The following is a 23145-nucleotide window of genomic DNA, read 5'->3' on the forward strand; positions in this document are numbered from 1 at the left end:
GCCTTTTCACTGTTAATCACAACAAACAAGCAGGTGACTCGACTAGAACACTACAATTTGATTCATTAGCTTTTCTATAGGCCTACATGTGTGTGTGGTGTTGGGCTGTGAACAGAAAATTCCAAGCTGACTATTTGTCGCCATCGTGTTGGTCTAGAATAGATGGAGAACAGGCAGGAAATCGATTTACATGTTGAGAGTTTTGTTGTTTTGTTATTTTATTTTTATAGAGCCATGCCCTGTTGGGGAACTAATTTGAAATAAATACTGTTTGAGAACTTATCTAACGTTACTCAGTTTGATTCCTTAGTTTGATTATTGTTGTTGTCAGTGAGATTGGGAAACTGATAGAATGGCATAGAAATAGAATATGATTCTGATGTAAAAATGATTCCAAGAAGAATTCACACTGAGATTTGTATTGTGGTATTCTTGATGGATTACCTTTGTAGGGATGCCAGAGCGCTAGGCCAGAAGCCTAGAACACAGATTACAATGGATAGGCTAGATAAGAGATGTGTGGGGGAAGCCTCCCTCCCTCTCTCTCTCTCTCTCTCTAGCAGCTACACAGGAAGTTCATGGCCATGAGGTCACAGGAACACGCCATGTTTCAGGGCAACACAGCACACTGCACACGACTGGTTTCATCCGGAATTCTTACAGTCTTCAGAAGTTTTTTTTGCTTCATTGTTGCGGTCTGTCTTGTTTTTACTGTGTCAACTTGAGCATGATCAGTTGGTGACAATTTCCTATTCAAAAGCAGTTACTTTTTACATGGAGTTAATAGAAATTAGGAATACACTTAAAAGTAAACATAATAGTGGAAATATTGTTTCATCAACATCTCCATGAGGCATAATGGCAGTCAGTGTGGCACCTGTGCAGACAGAGAGTTGAATGTAAACAGGCGTCCTTCTTTGTCATACAACCTACAGTAGGCCTGTGTTCCTATTCTAAAGGTATCAGTGGGGTAGCCGGTCACAATTTCTGACACCAAGGACTTTGCTCATCAAACACTGACTACAGTAAAACAAAATATGCATACTGCTAATGGGCAGAGGAAATTGCATCACAGCATCTCTCTTTCTCTCTCCCCAAAAGGAAGAAGACCCAGATGTGAAGATGGAGGAGGGATACGAACTTGACCTGACTTACGTGACGGAGCGCATCATCGCTGTGTCCTTCCCCCGGGCATGCTCAGAGGAGATCTACTTTCACAACCTGAAGGATGTCACACGGATGCTCAAGTCCAAGCATGCTGATAACTACCTGGTCAGTTACCACTAGTCACGTCCATGTGTCTCACACCATCCTTCATCTCACTGATACCTAGTCCTTTCAAGCTTAAAAGCCTAGTCCTCTATTACTGGGTTGTTTGTTTTCTTGATTTGGAAAAGTTGAAATTGTGACTGTTACTGACCAAGTGATTCTGTATCATTGACACATTTGGGGGGGTTTTAGAGAAGGGATGATAACAGGAAAATAGCCTACTCTAACCTCAGCACAACCATCTTTTAGTGTGGTGTAGTGTGAAGCACAGAAGCCTTTTTTAGTTCATATTGGAAAGAGTGAAAACGGTTGAAATAGTTAAATTTTAATAAGACAGTAATATAAAGGCATAGAATTAAATAGCAAAATAAATGAATGTATTCATGCATACATACCTGTATACTTTTTCTTTCTAGATTATCAACCTGTCGGAGAAGAGACATGATCTCTCTAAAATGAACCCTAAGGTAAAGCAACCATACTGTATTTTTCCGAATGTAGAGCATAAACAAATCATAGGGCAGGACACGAAGACATATAGGTATCTGCAAGCCGCAGATCGACTAAGCTGTATTTGCCATTAATCAATGGATATCAATGGCAACAAGGATCTCAACCGTATCCGGGTCGTTCCACCAATTTGGTACCTTTTGAGATGTATAACTTGGTTTGATTTCACCTAATTTTCAAGATTCTGTCATAAAGAGCACGTTTGACTTCATAAAAACATGTTTTCAAATCTCAAAAGGTTAAATAAAAAAAATTACTATAGTAAGTGCCTATTAAGTGCCAAATAAAGTAACAGGGTTGACGATTTCATCTTAAGTCAGCCATAAATCCCCTTTTGACGGGGGAAATGGAAGCTTGTTGTATGCGACAGGAAGTGGCAATTGAATGCGACTCCCTGTTACCCCTAGATACACCTATCTATGGGTAACAGGGTTGATGTGTTATGCTCAACCCGCTCAGTTTTCCACCACCAAATCTTCCTGGTAGTCACAGAGGGATGTCAAAATGCAGATATTAAAAATATAAAAAATCGGATTAAATTCTCCATGTGACGCACAGTACCAGTCAAAAGTTTGGACACACCTACTCATTACCGGATTTTTCATTATATTTACTATTTTCTACATTGTAGAATAATAGTGAAGACATCAACATGGTGAAATAACACATATGGAATCGTGTAGTAACCAAAAAAGTGTTAAATGCATTAAGAAGGAAAGAAATTCCACAAATTAACTTTTAACAAGGCAAACCTGTTAATTGAAATCATTCCAGGTGACTACCTCGTGAAGCCGGTTGAGAGATCGCCAAGAGTGTGCAAAGCTGTCATCAAGGCAAAGGGTGGCTACATTGAATAATCTAAAATCAAAAATATATTTTGATTTGTTTAACACTTTTTTGGTTACTACATGATTCCATGTGTTATTTCACAGTTTTGAAGTCTTCACTATCATTCTACAATGTAGAAAATAGTCAAAATAAAGAAAAACCCATGAACGAGTAGGTGTGGCCAAACTTTTGACTGGTACTTGCATTAAAGGGCATTTCATTGAATAACAGGCTTTTAAAATGTAATGTTGGTGCACAATTTCTACCTAAAATATCAAAGGGATGCAAAAGGCACTCATTTCGTGGATGACCGATCCATTTGAACAAATGTATCACTAGATAACCCTTTAATTCAGAAAGGCTATCTCTAGGATTCTCTGCACATGCTAATTAGATAACATATACATTGTATAGAGGTTGAATAGATGAGCATGATCTGTTACAAAGTGCGTATGTGTATGTGTGACTTACCTTGTGTGTGTTTGCAGACTCTGGACACGGGCTGGCCTGACCTGCATGCTCCTCCTCTGGATAAGATCTGTACCATCTGTAAGGCCATGGAAAACTGGCTCAATGCTGACCCTCTACATGTGGTGGTCATACACTGCAGGGTGAGCAGCATCCTCATCACTCTGTCATCGTCACCATTTCATTATCTCTCATTCTTCTTCTGGCCTCATTTGTTTCACTTTACATTGACTTATCTATTCAAAGCTGATTTTTGGAACATAGCCATCAAGACAGTGCAGGAGGGAGCACTGTAGTGAAGATGATCGCATGGGGATAGCTGGCTAGCAGCAAAGATGGTTGCCTCTTCCTTTCTGCTATCAGCTAGCCGGGAAGTAACCCAATGACTGTGTATATGACTGGACAAAACAATCGATCAAGTGACACTATTCATTCCTATGTGAAGACTCAACAGCACATTGAAGCCAAATTAAGTCGTTTAAGATGGCGTCTCATGGAGACATAACATGCTCAGTTTGAGCTACTCCAGAAAGTGACTGCAGGCCAGCTCAGTGCTGCCCCCTCTCATTTAGTAACTGAAGTTGAAGGCCAACCGGGATACTGCAGGCTGCCATTAGTAACTTAATTGTCCTTATAACTACTTCTTGTGTGTGCAATTTGAAATTAATCAGTTAAAGGACATACATCTGGAGTATTAAAGCAATTATTGGTATCATGATTGTCTTTGATTTATGAACTTTTTACACAAGGATTACCACGAAGATTGCCATTTTTCCATTCACTATAATGGGGGATCCTGTTTTCTGCTAACAATGCCTGCAGTACCACGGTCGGCCTTAAACTTCCATGACTTCCATGAGAGGGGGCAGTCGTTCTCCCCTGAAGAAACCTCGTCCCCATGCTCTTGCGCTCAGCACGTTTGGGTGGAATTGTCTCGGAACGAGATTAGACGGGAAGTAGCGAGGTGAAGCTAGTGTTTACTCTGCCCAAGAAAATAATTTCTGTATGGGGGTCAATGAGAGAGTGTCAAATTTGGTAAAACAAGTAAGTCTAATTTGCTACTTGAGGATTATTTAATCTAATAACAGTTTCGTAATAGTAGGTTGTTACGGATACACTGATATAAGTTGCTGAAATGGCAAAAAATATACTTTATATTGGAGTTGTTCACATGTGTATCTGCCCTTTCATTGGCTTAAATGGTCTCACCTGATCTCGCCTCCTCCCACCTGCCTTCCATCTTTGCGGACATGTGTTTCCAATGTTAGAGCGGACACTCGACTATCTTGTCAATATACAGTTGAAGTCGGAAGTTTACATACCCCTTAGCCAAATTCATTTAAACTCAGTTTTCACAATTCCTGACATTTAATCCTAGTAAAAATTCCCTGTCTTAGATCAGTTAGGATCACCACTTTATTTTAAGAATGTGAAATGTCAGAATAATAGTAGAGAATGATTTATTTCAGCTTTTATTTATTTAATCACATTCCCAATGGTTCAGAAGTTTACATACACTCAATTAGTATTTGGTAGCATTGCCTTTAAATTATTTAACTTCGTTCAAACATTTCGGGTAGCCTTCCGCAATTTTCCCACAATAAGTTGGGTGAATTTTGGCCCATTCCTCCTGACAGCTGGTGTAACTGAGTCAGGTTTGTAGGCCTCCTTGCTCGAGCACACTTTTTCAGTTCTGCTCACACATTTTCTATAGGATTGAGGTCAAGTCTTTGTGATGGCCACTCCAATACCTTGACTTTGTTGTACTTAAACCCTTTTGCCACAACATTGGAAGTATGCTTGGTGTCATTGTCCACTTGGAAGACCCATTTGCGACCAAGTTTTAACTTCCTGACTGATGTCTTGAGATGTTTCTTCAATATATCCACATAATTTCCCTTCCTCATGATGCCATCTATTTTGTGAAGCGCACCAGTCCCTCCTGCAGCAAAGCACCCCACAACATGATGCTGCCACCCCCGTGCTTCACAGTCCGGATGGTGTTCTTCAGCTTGCAAGCATCCCCCTTTTTCCTCCAAACATAATGATGGTCATTATGGCCAAACAGTTCTATTTTTGATTCATCAGACCAGAGGACATTTTTTCCAAAAAGTACAATCTTTATCCCCATGTGCAGTACAGTTTTTTTGTGAGGTCTTGGCTGATTTCTTTAGATTTTCCCATGATGCCAAGCAAAGAGGCACTGAGTTTGAAGGTAGGCCTTGAAATACATCCACAGGTACACCCCCAATTGACTCAAATGATGTCAATTAGCCTATCAGAAGCTTCTAAAGCCATGACATCATTTTCTGGAATTTTCCAAGCTGTTAAAAGGCTCAGTCAACTTAGTGTATGTAAACTTCTGACCCACTGGAATAGTGATACAGTGAATTATAAATGAAATAATCTGTCTGTAAACAATTGTTGGAAAAATTACTTGTGTCATGCACAAAGTAGATGTCCTAACCGACTTGCCAAAACTATAGTTTGTTAACAAGAAATGTGTGGAGTGGTTGAAAAACGAGTTTTAATGACTCCAACCTAACTGTATGTAAACTTCCGACTTCAACTGTAATAGAACATCTTTGCGGGAAGTGATCTTGTTAGCAACTTAGCCAACAGGTTAGCTTTCCCTGCTAATGTTTTACCATTGATTCACATGTTCATTGAAGTACCTTGTTTAACCTAACATTGTGAAATGCAGTGAAATGTGTCTAGGGTTCGAAGGCCTTTCCACCGTGGTGGCGCAAATTTGTTTCAGTTTTAGCGGGAGCTACTTCCGTTTTGCGACGGAGTTCATGATTAATGGTTCCGGGGAGTTCAAAAACTATTGCTATTTGTTTGCTGAATAAACATTAGCTGCTTATTCAGAATGTAAGGCTTTTAAAAATGATTACGTAGTGGCAAAATATGACTTATCTTGTTACATTCTCAAAGTAAAATAGGCTAATGCTCTCCATCTTTCTTTCTCCTCTCTCTGTCTTGTATTTCAGGGTGGGAAAGGCCGAATTGGAGTGGTCATCTCATCATTTGTGCATTTCACCGACATATCTGCCAGGTAGGCTAATGGCTGCAAACAATGGCAGCTCCCGTGGCTTTTCCTTCAATTCATTTACCGTTGTGAAATGTGACTTTGCTCAAACCAGAAGTTCTGGTAAAGCGTGAGTAGCACTTCTTGAGTGTTGGTTTACAAACCCATATCCTTATTCACTACAACCACGTCTCAGATAAATATAGACATAAGTATAGTCTTTCTCAGTGCCTGACCACTACTACTCAGCCCTTTCACTGTGTCAGAGCGTGAGTCAAACAATAGTTATGGATGTGGGATCAAAGGAAAGCCATAAGTCATGAGTAACGCTTACAGTATTACACACTCTAAATCAACATAAACATACTAGACATTAATGATAACAGAGTGTAACAGCATTTGTCATTTAGAACAAAGGTCAATGTAATTTTTCCTGAATGGACCTGGAAATGAATTTAGTATAAAATGAGTTTCAGTAATGCACTTGAGTTCAAAATAAGTTCCCCTCAAGGACATGCAGTTCTTCAAATTGGATTAAGCTACACAAACAGAGATGAACGATATTAACACATGGTAATTTCCAGTCTGAAAGACTATTCAGAGCAGCTGCAGCTAGGGTAATCCCTAAAGTCATCAATTGACAGCACACATTAAGGCAGAAAGTGGTTTATAAGGTAAAGGGAAGTGTTGTGTGTGTTTGTGTGTGTTTGTGTGTGTCTTGTCTTATGCGCTTATGGCTATCCATTCTGCACACAAACCCTGTGTGATATAGGGTACACATTGGTCGAGGCCGCGTTGTGTTTTGCCAATCAACGTCCCCCCCGCTGTTCTGCTCCCACTGGGAGAGACTATTCACATAGTGACAGGGTCAGAGAGAGAAAGTGGGTAGTGAGAGAAAAAGAGAATGATGAAGAAGAGAGGGAAAAGGGAGAGAGAGAGAGTGTGTGTGTGTGTGTGTGTGTGCATGCTTGCATATGTGTGTGCTTTCGTGTCAGAGAGAAACAGAATATAAATTCAGGTCCAAAATTACTGGCACTCTTGATAAAGAGGAGCAAAAGAGACAGTATAAATTAAATAATACAAATACTGAGCTATATTGATTGCAAAAAAATGGGCAAATTATATTATGTTATACTAATACAATTGATCAGAGAAAGACATTGGGTTTAACAAGTAATAAAAAAATCCAAAAAAGGATAGGGGTAAAAATAATTGGCACCCCTGTTTTCAATAATTGATTACCCTCCCAATGTGAGGATAATGACAATGAGCTTTTTTCTAAAATGTTTTATGAGAGAACATATTTGGAGGGATCTTAGACCATTCCTCCATACAGAATCCTTCCAGATTCTGTGCTTATGGACTGCCCTCTTCAATTCAAACCATAGCTTTTCAATGGGGTTCAAGCCCGGAGACTGAGATGGCCATTGATTTTTTTTACATTTTGTGGTCAATGAACCATTTCTTTGTGGATTTGATGTGTGCTTGGGGTTATTGTCTTGCTGGAAGATCCACTTGCGGCCAAGTTTCAGCCTCCTGGCAGAGGTAACCAGGTTTTTGGCTAAAATGTCCCGGTAATTAGGTAAAGTTCATGACCTTAACAAGGGCCCCAGAACCAGTGGAAGCAAAATAGCCCTGTAACTTCAAAGATCCACCACTATATTTAACAGTAAGTATGAGAAACTTTTCTACATATGCTTCCGTTTTTGACGCCACTGGTGTGCATGGCCAAAGAGCTATATTTTCATGTCATCAGACCGTAGCACCGCCTACAGTTTGCTAAATGGCGTAAAGTCTGATAAATTATGTAAAGTCTGATGGGGAGAAAGGGGGAGAATGGGTGAGTTGATCATCAAAATCGAACAATGTACATTTATGTAATCCCCAACTGTGAATGAAGAACAGGACAGGCCATTCTATTGTTTTGATCCATTCCAATTCTAATCTTAAAATGTAATGTACCCTGTATCAGTCTACAGAATCAAAGTTAGGCTACTCTGGCCTACTTGGAATAGGCTACACAGTGAGAGCGTGCGTAATTGTACATGCTGAACAGCTTTTAATGTCTGGGAAAATATCCACATTGGGCAGAAGGTGAGCGAGTTTCGGAGAATGTGGTGATGAGGCTTGCGCAACCTTTCGTTGGCAAGGGGAGAAATGTCACCATGGACAATTTATTCACTTCACTGTCATTGGCGAACAAGTTGCTTGAAAAGAAAACAAGTCTGGCCGGCACCATGAACAAAATGAGACGGGAGCTCCCTCTGTGCAAAATAAGGCACCTGCACAGCCATCATGCAACAGGGCTGAAGAATGAAAAAAAGACAGGACACAATAAAGAGAAAACTGGAGACTATTACACACTACAACCAAACAAAGGTACACTCTTAGAAAAAAAGGTGCTATCTAGAACCTAAAAGGGTTCTATTGCTGTCCCCATAGGAGATCCCTTTGAAGAACCGTTTTTGGTTCCAGATGGAATCCTTTTGGGTTCCATATAGAACCCTTTCCACAGAGGGTTCTACATGGAACCTTAAAGGGTTATCCTATGGGGACAGCCAAATAACCCTTTTGGAACCATTTTTTCTAAGAGTGTATGTCAAAGTGTGTCAAGCAAGTGAAAGTTTCGAAAATGGTGTCTTCTGTTAGGACAAGGGATAACAGCTAAATGAAATCCATTGCGTGAAGATGCACACAAGCAAAAGCTGACAATAATTTACTCTTTTTGAATACTGTTGCCGTGGAAATTCATACACAGGGACACTCAAAGTCAATCTTAAATGAATCATTGTTTATTAACAGTTAACTGGAGAGATTCCAACAAAATGCATGTGCCATAGTGAACGTCTGTCAGGAGCTCTAACAGGGCAGTCCCGTTAGTTCCCTTATATATTGACAAGCTATATTTGCATGATTTAGCTTATTCATCATTCATAATTAATGTTTGCTTCATACATGTAACGACCAATACTGGGTCATGTACAGTCTGTGACAGATCAATACATCACAAGGCTTCCTCTCTCTAAGCTGAGACCATGAAACTGAGATATCCCTTTCTCTAAACAAGGTTCTGGACGTACTGCCAAATTGGAGATACTGATATTGAGGACTTGTTCAATCAGTCACTTGCATGAACACATACATTGGTTTATAGAGAAGCACGAACAGAACACAGAAATTGGTTAATAGAAAAGCACAAACGTAAACATTTCCATAACACTGTCATATCGACACTTTTATCGACACCCGTACACTTTTTCCACATTTAAATACTTTACAGCCTTATTCTAAAATGTATTAAATTGGTGTTTTTTCCCCTCATCAATCTATACACAATACCCCATAATGACAAAGAACATTTTTTTTTTTAAATTTTACAAAAATAAGTAAATAAGTATTCAGACCATTTGTTGAAGTACTTTTTTGAAGCACCTTTGGCAGCAATTACAGCCTCGAGTCTTCTTGGGTATGACTCTACACGCTTGGCACACCTGTATTTGGGGAGTTTCTCCCATTCTTCTCTGCAGATCCTCTCAAGCTCTGTCAGGTTGGATGGGGAGCATCGCTACACAGCTATTTTCAGGTCTCTCCAGAGATGTTCGATTGGGTTCAAGTCCGGGCTCTGGCTCGGCAACTCAAGGACATTCAGAGACTTGTCCCAAAGCCACTCCTGCATTGACTTGGCTGTGTTCTAAGGGTCGTTGCCCTGTTGGAAGGTGAACCTTCGCCCCCTGTCTGAGGTCTTGAGCGTTCTGGAGCAAGTTTTCATCAAGGATCTCTCTGTACTTTGCTCTGTTCATTTTTCCCTCAATTCTGACTAGTCTCCCTGTCCCTGCCGCTAAAAAACATCCCCACAGCATGATGCTGCCACCACCATGCCTCACCATAGGGATGGTATTGGCCAGGTGATGAGTGGTGCCTGGTTTCCTCCAGACGTTATGCTTGGCATTCAGGCCAAAGAGTTCAATCTTGGTTTCGTCAGACCAGAGAATCTTTGCCTTTTGGCAAACTCCAAGCAGTTGTCTTGTGCCTTTTACTGAGGAGTGGCTACTTTCTTTCCACTCTAGCATAAAGACCTGATTGGTGGAGTGCTGCAGGGATGGTTGTCCTTCTGGAAGGTTCTTCCATCTCCACAGAGGAACTCTGGAGCTCTGTCAGAGTGACCATCGGGTTCTTGGTTACCTCCCTGACCAAGGCCCTTCTCCCCGATTGCTTAGTTTGGCCGGGTGGCCAACTCTAGGAAGAGTCTTGGCGGTTTCAAACTTCTTCCATTTGAGAATGATGGAGGTCACTCTGTCCTTGGGGACCTTCAATGCTGCAGAATTTTTTTTGTATCCTTCCCCAGATCTGTGCCTTGACACAATCCTGTCTTGGAGCTCTACCGACAATTCCTTCGACCTTATGGCTTGGTTTTTGCTCTGACATGCACAGTCATCTGTGGAACCTTATATAGACAGGTGTGCGCCTTTCCAATTCATGTCCAATCAATTGAATTTAACACAGGTGGACTCCAATCAAGTTGTAGAAGAATCTCATGGATGATCAATGGAAACAGGATGCAGTTCAATTTCGAGTTTCATAGCAAAGGGTCTGAATGCTTATGTAAATAAGGTATTTCTGTTTTTTAATTTTAATACATTTGCAAAAAAAATCTAAAAACCTGCTTTTGCTTTGTCATTATGGGTTAGTGTGTGTAGATTGATGGGAAATATATATATTTTATCCATTTTAGAATAAGGCTGTAACGTTAAAAAAATGTGGAAAAGGTGAAGGGGTCTGAATACTTTCTGAATGCATCATTGCTTTTGTGCTGAGATTTACTATTCATCAAGGCCACTTCTAATAATGTTTAGGCTACTGATGTTGTCATTATTTGAACGTGGGTCTTTTATTTTTTTAGGCTGGGGTATTCTTTTTTTGTTGTTATAAAAAATAGCTGTTACCATGTTTCAAAACATATGTTTCTGTTTCATAGTTGTAGCAAAGGCAATTCATGAAAGAAATGTATTGGAAACATTTTTGTGTTTTTTATGTTTTTGCATATAGCGTAGAATAACATTAACTAATGAAAATGCTCATTTGCTATTTAAAACAATTGTATTAAAATGCATTCTTAAACACAACCAAATTGTTATTTTTGCAATAGTATATATGAAATGTATTAATTACACTGCTAGAATGTTGCAGTCAGAATGACTTGAAGGGGGTTCCATTCGAGGCCCAGCGGTTCTAGTGCTAAAAAAACGACAAAATTATTATAATAAAACATTTGTTTGTTTTTATCTCTGTAGTACTACTAGCCTCAATTTATGAAGTTGGCTCTAGCTAGCCCAAATAGGTTCCCAATCTCCCACCCTCATAACTAGCTAAACTATTTCAGGCTATCAATCAAGTTGGAGTAGTTAGCTTGATGATGCAGAGATGCAGGTATTATTAGAGGTATTATTAGAGATTCTTTTTACATAGAGTTAAGCACAATGATTATGGCTCTAGATTGTAGTAAAAGCTGTATCAGGTGTTTGAAAAAGTATAAATTCTCCAACTTATGGACGGGTGCCTAGCCCTCCTATGGACCAACCCCTAGCCATCCTCATGTACTTTGTGCCCCCTCAGATTTTTGGGGTGCATGACGCCCTGATTAGAAACCTGTGGTTTGAATTGAAGAGGGCAGTCCATAGGGGTAGACGAAGGATATCAAGAATCTGGAAAGATTCTCTAAGGAGGAACGGTCTAAGATCCCTTTTAATGTGTTGAATATTTGCAAATGTTTGTTTACAGTGTGTCACTCCACTCAGTCAGCCAGGAGTGTTTCTGGTAATAGTCAGATGACTTACGCTCACTTCAGTTTAATTCACTCTTATTTAAAACTAAAGCTCTTATCTACAGCTTACTTACCATGATTGTCATGCTTACCCTGTCAGTGTTTAAGCCCAAACAGGAGGGTAACTTGGTGTTTAAGCCTAAATCATGTCTGTGTCTGTCTCGCGTAGTGCTGATCAGGCCCTGGACCGCTTTGCAATGAGGAAGTACTACGACGACAAGGTCTCAGCATTAATGACACCCTCTCAGAAAAGGTAAGACCTCTTCTCAGGCATAATATGAATCTACTCTTTTAGTATTGAGAGAATGCCCATTGTGTGATAAGGATGGTGAGGTAAAGGTGTTTTCCCACACCCAACACACACACCCACACACATATCCCTCTCCGCCCACCTTAGGGCAAGTTCAGGTCCCTGTTCCACCTGAGCCAATAGGAAACCTTTTGCGTGTCTTGGTCTTGTTAATTCATTCCCATAGAAAAGGGCCCGTGATAGTCATGCCATTGTGAGTAATTGAAACAGAATGGGATCCCGTGGTGACCTGGTGTAATCTTATCCTGCTGCATCACACTGAATCACTGTGACTAAGTCATACAGTGGGCGCCTTAGTAAGAATGTCCCCATCACAAACACACAACCTCAATGGATCTTCAGAAAAGTAATATTCCCATGTGTGCTACAGTATCTCTGTTATACTTGTCATGGTTGGAACCAGCCATTGATGTAATTGTTGTAAGTGATCTGTTGTTGTCTACTTTAACATACAGTATATGCAGAGGGGTTTAGCTAGTGAGGATCCTCTTGCTAGCTATTGTGTGGATTACTGTATCTCTACTATTCTGCCATGCCAGGTACGTTTGGATCCTGAACAGTCTCCTGAGTGGGTCGATGAAAATCAACGCCTCTCCACTGTTCCTGCATTGCATCATTCTACATGGGATACCAAACTTTGACACTGCAGGAGGTAACTTACTTCCTGCTTTCGTTCACATATCGGCCCACTAGGATAAAAAAAAACATTCCACTCAGTCAATAGAAGCTAGAAGTCTGACAAATAACTACCAATAAAATCCCTATGTGCTTATCTGAAACCGCCTTTCCCTCGGACTGACACACGTGTATGCATGCGCATGCACATACATAAACACACACCACAGAATAACAAAAAAAAAATTGTCTGCAAATAACATGGAGAATTTTTTGGTTGATTTCACGTTGAATTTACATTAGTTGACAATTCAACCAAATGTAAATAAAAACTAGACGTTGAAATGACTTTTTTGCCCAGTGGGTGTTTTTTTGCAAGGTGGCAAATAAAACAACCAAATAAAACAACCTCTGATTTCTTGTCATTGAGCTGGAGAAATTTGTGAAGGGCAGCTACGCTAGCTGGTCACCGGGTCTGATTGGTAAATAAAGCTGTGTGTCACCCGCAAAGCAGTGAAACTGAATGTTATATCTGTTTGGGCTTCTGGCAGTCAATTTGCAGTCTATAAATTATTTTTTAATAACGTTCCTGCCCCCCGACCATCCGCTCAACAAAAAAATTGGCACTTGGCTGATTTAAGTTGATACCTGCCATAGTAAATAGGTGCTGGGGAAGATACTGAACCACCAATGCTTACTGAGAAACGTACGCCACATAGATATGACCTGAACAAGGATGTTGTGATCAACAGTATCAAACGCGGCACTGAGATCCAAAATATCTAGAATGGAGCGTTCACCATTCATCTGTAATAGCCCACAAGAAGCTTGAGGGAAAGTTTTTTTGCCATTTTGTTAGCACGTATTGTCAATTGATACCAACATGAATCAATGCTTGATAATACACGAATGTTATGATGCAGTTTATTGATATGAATAACATTCTAAGAATTTTTGTTCCTCACTTTTGCCACAACAAAATTGATCTCGTGTGAATTATAGTACTGTATTTCTCTCCTCATAATACAATCATTTTTTTCCAGTGTGTCGGCCATACCTGAAAGTCTACCAAGGAATGCAAGCTGTCTACTCCTCAGGGGTCTAGTAAGCATTCATTTAAGTTTTCAATTTTGTTTGACAGTAAGTGATACATTTTCTTTTAATGACAATCTGTTGTTCTAATTTGCCGCTCTCTGTGAGTGTCACCGAGGGAGTTAGATTATGGCTATAGGATGTCACTTTTGCCCATGATTTGTGACTGGGCTAAAGTGGAGATGGAGGAGTAGACTGCATAAATTGAGCAGTACTCTACGCCGCCTGGTCATGTTGGGTGCGTTCCTCTGCCCAGGTGTTTCTGACGCATTCCAGATCTTACAACGCCTGGATAGATATTTTAAGTATCAGCTAACCACATCATATGTTATAGAAATCTGGTGCCTGACGGCACAGTCGATGACGTGGCACGCAACCATTGGTTTATGCATGCAACGTCTGAGCAGGGGAAGGCAACCAATGTCAACAAGGCAGCATGGTGCATCATTCAGAAATACACGTCTTTTCCATAAGATGTGCACACATTTTTATAATAGTTTTCCTTTGGAATGCAGCAGATAAAGCACATATGCGTTTTTATCAAGACTAAACACAACTTTGGCGTATGAAAACTCAGAATACGAAGTCAGTACTCCAGGTGCTTGATATACGTCAGTTTGGATTGAGCCGACTTTGGCTTTGAACGGGGCAGCCCTGTTTCAAAACAAAGGCAATCACTTTTCACCAGGCCCCCAGTGTCCGGTCTGGAGTGTGGAGTCAGGAGCTCTGCTGATCGTTTACTACGTAGCAACCACAGGAGGTTGGTGGCACCTTAATTGGGGAGGATGGGCTCGTGGTAATGACTGGAGCAGAATCAGTGGAATGGTATCAAATACATTAAACACATGGTTTCCATGTGTTTGATGCCATTCCATTCGCTCCGTTCCAGCCATTATTATGAGCTGTCCTCCCCTCAGCAGCCTCCACTGGTAGCAATCTAGTGGTGCCAAAAGCCCTGGTCTGCCCTAGATAGACTACAGTATGTAGCAAATTACGATCGCAAGAACGGCCAACATCAAAAAATGTAGACAGCTGTTTTGGGCTCTAAAATGTGTTTATTATGATCAAGTTCGAGCCCCACAGTGAATTATTTCAAAGTTCGCTACAAATCAAGATATATTTAATTAAATAGTGATCCTTTCTGACTACTATATTTGTCATCACACAGGACCACATGCTGACATAGACCAATCACTCATGCACACACTTCTTGACTGTTTATGTCCAAGTCTTCCGGTATTGATGCCAACGTCACCTAGCAGTGTTGGGTTAACTCTCTCAGGCAGGATGAAAATGACTATATTGTTGATCCTTTGCTAGTTACGGCCACTTTCAACATGATCCTTAGCAATTTCTGGGTGCCATTCGGCCTCATTCAACAATATGGCGAGCTTCAAATTCAAATACTTCAGCCTTCATGAGCCATTGGGAGTTTTCCATAGGAATACGTGGATAACGTCAGCGCTATCACTATCTACCGGCTTTAATGTCTATGGTGCAAACACTGTCCACCCGGGCCATCTGCCCACCAGGGCAACCTGGCCATCATCATGTTCTCTCTGATTGGTTGTTTGTCTCTATTACCCAGTCACATTGGGCCTGGACACAGAGACAGGATATGTATCAGTCTGGAACCTGCTCAGATGTTAAAGGGAGACATCATGGTAAGAATAACGTCTCATAGCATCACATCACATATCCTACAGAATGTACTGGGTATACCATACAAGAAGAAAGATGCAAGTTATGACCGATTACTTACACACATAAAATAGTGAGAACGTTTTTTATAAGGTCACATGAATACACACACAAACAGCTGTTACAGCAGCCAGTCTTTCCATGTTCCTGCAGGTGAAGTGTTACCATAAGAGTGATGTCACTTTGGAGCGTGAGGTGATCTTCCGGCTCCAGTTCCACACAGGAGCAGTGCAGGGCTACAACCTGGTGTTCGAGAAGGAAGACATGGAGACTGCCAATAAAGGTCTACACACATTGCATACACATTGCCGTCACAGGATAAAAAAACACTGGACTTCATTTGGGTTTGGCTCATCCATTAATAAACACCAATCATGTGTTCCCATAGACTGTAATGTATTATGGCTTCCTGGGGGAATCTCAGTCATAGGCAGCATCATTCATCTTTCCGTGGCATTCCAATGCAGCCACACTCACTCCATTCCTTTGTGTTTCCTCTGCAGATCGCAGATTTCTGGATTACGGGAAAGTGGAGCTGGTGTTCTCTGAGGGCCCGGAGAAAATCCCAGGTATTTTTCTAAACTCCTATAACTCCTTAGCTGTAACTCAGTTAGAAAAGCAGGAGGGTTTGAAAACCCCCTGACACATGGTCCTTTCACCACCCAGCTTCCCCCCTCAATCCGCCCTCTTTTCCCCTCTACCCCCTGCTGAGACGAGGATGTGGAAATCCGTAGAGGGGAAATGTAGTGTGAAGTGTGTGCTGACAGAGAGGTAAAGGAGCACAGCATGCCCTTCCTCCCAGCCCCACAGGAGGGAGCGTGTGTGTTGTGTGTGTTTTTGCGTGCATACATGTGCTCTAAACAACTCAGAATATGTAACATTCCTTCAACTCTTAGTTGCAAGATGAAAACACTCTGGCCACAAATCACTTACAGAAAATAAACAAAAATGGCTTCTGTCCACAGAAAGTTGTGTCCCACTGATCCCTTGTTGTTGATTGAACCTTACAAGAATGTCCCACGTATTTATTGGTGTTGATTGGACCAAATAAGAGCGTCACACAATGATTCCTTGCTTTTAAATGGTCTCCTGTAGGTGCAGAGCGCTGGCAGAACGGGGCAGACGTAAGTGTGGACTACAACACAGCCGACCCTCTGACACGATGGGACTCTTACCAGAACATAATTGACGCTGAAGGTAACAGCATTCACTTGGACTTACTTCTCCTCATTACAATGTGAAACATAAAGCTTCCAGTCACTCTGCATTAATATCATATTGTCCACCATAACTAACAACCAAGTTCATCAAGATAAACCAAGCAATATCTGTGGATCATTCACTTACATTGACCAATAGTGGCAGGAGTTTTTATCTGACCGCATTACTTGATGAGTAAAATCTCTGGGCCATATCTAGGCTATCCCTGTCAGGAACAACTCTTGATCCTAGCTACATTTTTAACAACACAGGTACACGTACACCCAGTAAAACCAACCAAATCTGGGTCAGTCAATGTCTGCTTTCTAAATGAATGGAGATCCTTCCTTAGAGGGCCAAGTGACAACTGCAGTATTTTTTTCAAGCGAGACAGATCTCTCAGCAACCCTATAAACCTCATGCTAGTCTCAGTACTGCAGAGCATGACAGATTTAGGGATACGTTTGTAAATTCCCTCTGGCCATCTACTCCGATTCAGAGCACTCTCGTCTGTGTGCCAGAGCGCAGAATAACTTTACGATCGCTCAACACCCGTTGAATATGGGCGATGTCGGCAAACATCGGCAAGAAAGCGTAATTAAATTGTTGCCAGCAGCACAGTTACAGTCACCAATGCTCTGGATAAAATGAAAACTGCCTAATCAGCTTTGCAAGGGTGAGTAAAATGTTCAGAGTGAGCTGTTATCTCATTTGTGTCTGTAAGTAGGTAGCAAGCTTGCCAACGTTAGCCAGTTAGCTTGGGTGCTTGACTGCCCGTTGTTAGGGGTGTGTTCGTAAATTCAATTTGGAGTGCCAGAGTGCGCTCTGAGTGCGCTCTGGGTGTTTGTAAATTCAGAGCGTTGTCAGATTGTCCGTTTGTAAATTCAGAGAGCGCACACTGTTGAGCGTTGGTAAATTCATCAGTTATTCTGCACTCTGGCACATTCAGACGAGAATGCTCTGAAATCGGAGTAGATAGCCAGAGTGAATTTATGCTCGGATCAACCCTACTCCTAGTCCTCGGCCAGAGCGTCCAGTGTGCGCTCTCAACGCTCCGAGAGCGAAAAACGCTGAATTTACGAACAGACAATCTGACAACGCTCTGAATTTACGAACACCCAGAGTGTACTCTGGCACTCCAGATTGAATTTATGAACACACCCTTAGAGTCCTCTGCTCTGGTTAGCCAGGCCCGCTCTGTACCGTATCATATAGGGACCACAGCGTAAAACCATTAACTTAAACAGTCAGTCTCCACCGGCTTGGTTTATGTGGCTTTACTTGTACCAGGGCAATTCCTATGGAAACATTCTTTATTTACAATGGTAAACAGAGGAAATGAAAGATAGCATCTTCCCCTTGGTGTACCAAATGCAGAAGATTTGAATCAAACTTTATTTGTCATATGCTCCGAATACAACAGGTGTAGACCTTACCGTGAAATGTTTAACCCTCCTGCTGTGTTCTGGTCAAATTGGACCAATTTACAAAACATTGTTAATTTAATCTGATTGTCATAAGGTTCCATGACTTTGTCCACACAGGGCATCTGAACACACAAAATACATTTTGATGATTTTCATAACATTTTGGGTGTTTTATTTAACCTGTGGTGTTCCCGGTCAAAATTGACTGGTCATTAGAAATTAATGGGTGACACTACAATTAGTGTATAAAATTGAGTTCAGGCACATGCCCATTCATCAAATGGACACACTTCCTCTCCCAGACCCCCACATGCATGCGTGTTTGAGCACACACACACACACACACACACACACACACACACACACACACACACACACACACACACACACACACACACACACACACACACACACACACATCTCACTCCCCTTGTTGGCTTCCATGGCAACCCCCATGGGAACCTTTCCCCAATATAATCTTTCCCCCACGGGAGCCACACCTGTTGGCATTCTCAGAAAAAATCGCAACATTGTTTCAATAATATATAGAACTTTTCTCACAGCTCTGATATATAAAGCTTTTTTGAAGCCTTGCTCACAATTAATTCTGTGGCAGCACAATGACCTAACGATATACTGTATGTGAGGCTCTTGATCATATCTTTGATCATGACACTGGTGAGGAGGAGAACTTTGACACAAAGTAGTCTGTGATAAATAGCACAATATGTTTCATAGGAGTATTTGTTATAGTCAAAATAATCCATACATTGTGCTTTTTTTACTCAATAACAAGTTGTGTGAACTCAGGTCAATGAGGCCTACAGGCCATAAAAAGCAAATAGAAGTTCAAAACATGTAATGTTCACAAGAACTTAAGTTGATAAAAAGATCTAACACAACATTAGGTGATAATATATGTATTATTATGGATTTATAATCAGCTATAATGGGGCGGTCATTTTGGATCGGGAACACAGAATTAATTAACATGAAACGAACACAACAGGAGGGTTAATTACAAGCCTCTAACCTACAGTGCAGTTCAAGAAAGAGTTAAGAAAATATTTACCAACTAAAATAATAAAAAGTAACACAATAAAATAACAATAACGAGGCTATATACAGGGGGTACCGAGTCAATGTACGGGGTTACAGGTTAGTCGAGGTAATTTGTACATGTAGGTAGGGGTGAAGTGACCGTGGGGGGGTGTCAATGTAAATAGTCCGGGTGGCAATTTGATTAATTGTTCAGCAGTCTTATGGCTTGGGGGTAGAAGCTGTTAAGGAGCCTTTTGGTCCTAGACTTAGTGCTCCAGTACCGCTTGCCGTGCGGTAGCAGAGAGAACAGTCATGACTTGGGTGACTGGAGTCTTTAACATTTTTTGGGGCTTTCCTCTGACACCGCCTAGTATATAGGTCCTGGATGGCAGGAAGCTTGGCCCCAGTGATGTACTGGGCCGTACGCACTACCTTCTGTAGCACCTTCCGGTCAGATGACGAGCAGTTGCCATACCAGGCTGTGATGCAACCGGTCAGGATGCTCTGGATGGTGCAGCTGAATAACTTTTTGAGGATCTGGGGACCCATGCCAAATCTTCTCAGTCTCCTGAGGGGGAAAAGGTGCTGTCATGCCCTCTTCACAACTGTCTTGGTGTGTTTGGACCATGATAGTTCGTTGGTGATGTGGACACCAAGGAACTTGACACTCTCGACCCACTCCACTAAAGCACCGGCAATGTTAATGGGGGCCTGTTCGGCCGCCTTTTCCTGTAGTCCACGATCAGCTCCTTTGTCTTGCTCATATTGAGGGAGAGGTTGTTGTCCTGGCACCATACTGCCAGGTCTCTGACCTCCTCCCTATAGGCTGTCTCATTGTTGTTGGGGATCAGGCCAACCACTGTTGTGTCGTCAGCAAACTTAATGATGGTGTTGGAGTCGTGTTTGGCCACACAGTCATGGGTGAACAAGAAGTACAGGAGGGAACTAAGCACATACCCCTGAGGGGCCCCTATTTATTTTACCTTTATTTAACCAGGCAAGTCAGTTAAGAACAAATTCTTATTTTCAATGACAGCCTAGGAACAGTGGGTTAACTGCCTTGTTCAGGGGCAGAACAACAGATTTGTACCTTGTCAGCTCGGGGATTTGAACTTGCAACCTTTCGGTTACTAGCCCAACGCTCTTACCACTAGGGCTACCCTGCCGCCCCATGTTGAGGATCAGCGTGGCAGATGTTACCACCTGGGGGCAGCCTGTCAGGAAGTCCAGGATCCAGTTGCAGAGGGAGGTGTTCAATCCCAGGGTCCTTAGCTTAGTGATGAGCTTTGCGGGCCCTATGGTATTGAATGCTGAGCTGTAGTCAATGAACAGCATTCTCACATGTGTTCCTTTTGTCCAGGTGGGAAAGGGCAGTGTGGAGTGCGATTGAGATTGAGTCATTTGTGGATCTTTTGGGGCGGTATGCGAATTGGAGTGGGTCAAGGGTATACGGGAGGATGCTGTTGATGTGAGCCATGACCAGCCTTTCAAAGCACTTCATGGCTACAGACGTGAGTGCTAAGGGGCGGTAATCATTTAGGCAGGTTACCTTCGCTTCCTTGAAACATGTAGGTATTACAGACTCGGTCAGGGAGAGGTTAAAAATGTCAGTGAAGACACTAACCAGTTGGTCCGCGGATGATTTGAGTACACGTCCTGGAATATCTAACTACGAATTCTCAGAAGGCAGTCCGACCTCTGCCCCCTTTTTCTCCATCTTTTTCTTCACGCAAATGACGTGGATTTTGGCCTGTTCCTGAGAAAGCAGTATATCCTTCACGTCGGACTCGTTAAAGAAAAAAATCTTTGTCCAGTTCGTGGTTCGTAATCGCTGTTCTGATGTCTAGAAGTTATTTTCATAAGAGACGGTAGCGGCAACATTATGTACAAAATACGTAAAAACATAAGTTAGAAACAACACGAAAAAACTAACAAAATAGCACAGTTGGTTAGGAGCACGTAAAACGGCAGCCTTCCCTTCCGGCGCCATTATTAACATGTTAGTAGCGCTAAGTTTGGTCATGTCAATCAGCTCGGGTTAAGGTTAGGTAATATCTAGTGCCTGTTTGTTGGTAGTTTCTGGATGCTCTTTACAGTGTTAGTACCATAGGGAATACAGAAGCACTGGGGTCAGAGAGAGAAAAGTCGTTCCCTAGAGATTATTATAATTGTTTAATCAAATGAATGGGCGTGCTTCAACCAACCCAGTTACACAGACTCGGGCGTGATCTCTCTCACACACACACACACACACACACACACACACACACAGTCAGGGCATCCCTTGCTGCTCTGCCAACTTACCAGAATAGAGAAATATGGTGACATTAAAACATGAATCCACACCCAGGCCTGTTATACAATAAGCATTTTATATACAATACCAATTTAAACCATTTGATAATAAAGACAACTAGTTTAGTTGCTTTATTTGAGAAACTCTACTACACAATCATGAAGTGAGGTTAACTTTTATGTTGGAAGTGCTAGATCGAGAGTCTCTGGGCATGTAATGAAAGAGCAAACATTGGAAATGAAAAGATTAATTAAAGGCAAACAACAGCCTAAAAAACGATTTTTCACTTTCTCCTTTTCATTGAGTCAATGAGGCATTCCTTTGGAATATTTACAGCCTTGTTTTCTCATGTAAACTCGAGATTAGAGACGAAAGACTGGGAGCTCTGCTGGAATTCAGCAGCTACTTACCAGTCCATTTGATTTGGCAGCTCCCAGTGTCCCTCTGACTGCCCGTCGATCAGCTTAAAGACAGCTTACCACTTCAGTGTTAGGTATGTGGAAGGACAACATCATTTACTTCAATGGCTTTTTAAATTCCCCTTCCCCCATTCAAAATGTGGGTTTATCCACTAGCGTGAATTAAGTATTGTGTTTGAGTATGGGTTGTTCTTTATTGAGGGATATAATGCTTTACCTCACACAACATCCTGGAAACTGCTCTACTCTTTCCGGGGTCGATTTCCTCCCCATCAATAGAAGAAATCCAGCTAATGTGTTTGTTTTTTTAGAAACACATGTACATGCATCAGAGGATGTCCAAGCAATCAATACCAGGTGTGTGTCAACATCGACATAGCCCCATTTGAGCCAATTAAAAGAGAAAGTCTAGGCCACAATAGGCTTGTCCTGTACCGAGGGCTCCCCTCTCTCTCTCCCTCTGTTCCTGCATCTAGCTCCCAGTAAGAGAGTGAGTCAGACCAGAGTCATGTAACAGGGCCCTGGTTTGACTGCTGGATTAATGAGGAATGTTTTAGCTGAGGGCCGTCTGGCTGGGCCCCAAACGGAAGCCCAAACGGAAGCTAGGCCAAGCCATGCAGGCCAGGAGTGATGAAAATGAGGATGGTGATGATGGTAATTAAGCTTAATGACTCACAGGCCTGGCATACAGTATGAGAGGAGGAGGAGGAGGGATGGTAAATGGTAATAACACTGATGATGAATGGAGAAGGAGTAACAGCAGGGTAATTTCGGAGGTGTAGCAACAACAATCCCTCTGGGGGTTAAGAATAGTTGGGAGTCGGAGTAACCGTTTTGCTGCTACATTCCCATTTGCCTTATGCTTACAGAGTGTCAAGTGTTTTTTAACAACATAATAACCTAAGAAAATTGACAATTTCGAACAAAAAGTTGTTTGATAAATTCCGGCATAAATGTAGATTTAGGATAGATGAAATGGTTCAAAGATGAAGACCACCGGATGGGGCCATACTTGGTTAACCATCTATGGACCTCAGTCTTGCCAATGTGTGTCTTCTGATAGAAAAAAACTGTCAAAACAATTGTTGAACCCCATAATTGAGGTTAGGGCACATCT

At 41.7% G+C, this 23145-nt stretch overlaps 1 protein-coding gene across 1 annotated transcript in view; it reads left to right on the forward strand.

The window, feature by feature from the left end:
- LOC106599720 (tensin-3) overlaps positions 1-23145 on the forward strand; it is a 78501-nt gene that overhangs the window by 17115 nt on the left and 38241 nt on the right. The window contains exons 2-12 of the mRNA XM_014191019.2: positions 1102-1272; positions 1686-1736; positions 3096-3218; positions 6069-6133; positions 12097-12180; positions 12777-12889; positions 13896-13956; positions 15533-15608; positions 15799-15928; positions 16149-16214; positions 16741-16842. Coding sequence (XP_014046494.2) covers positions 1123-1272; positions 1686-1736; positions 3096-3218; positions 6069-6133; positions 12097-12180; positions 12777-12889; positions 13896-13956; positions 15533-15608; positions 15799-15928; positions 16149-16214; positions 16741-16842 — 1021 coding nt within the window. The 5' untranslated portion in view covers positions 1102-1122. The remainder of the gene's footprint in view (positions 1-1101; positions 1273-1685; positions 1737-3095; positions 3219-6068; positions 6134-12096; positions 12181-12776; positions 12890-13895; positions 13957-15532; positions 15609-15798; positions 15929-16148; positions 16215-16740; positions 16843-23145) is intronic.

The sequence above is a fragment of the Salmo salar genome, chromosome ssa03, assembly GCF_905237065.1.
Source record: "Salmo salar chromosome ssa03, Ssal_v3.1, whole genome shotgun sequence".
In the NCBI taxonomy this organism is placed as follows: domain Eukaryota; kingdom Metazoa; phylum Chordata; class Actinopteri; order Salmoniformes; family Salmonidae; genus Salmo; species Salmo salar.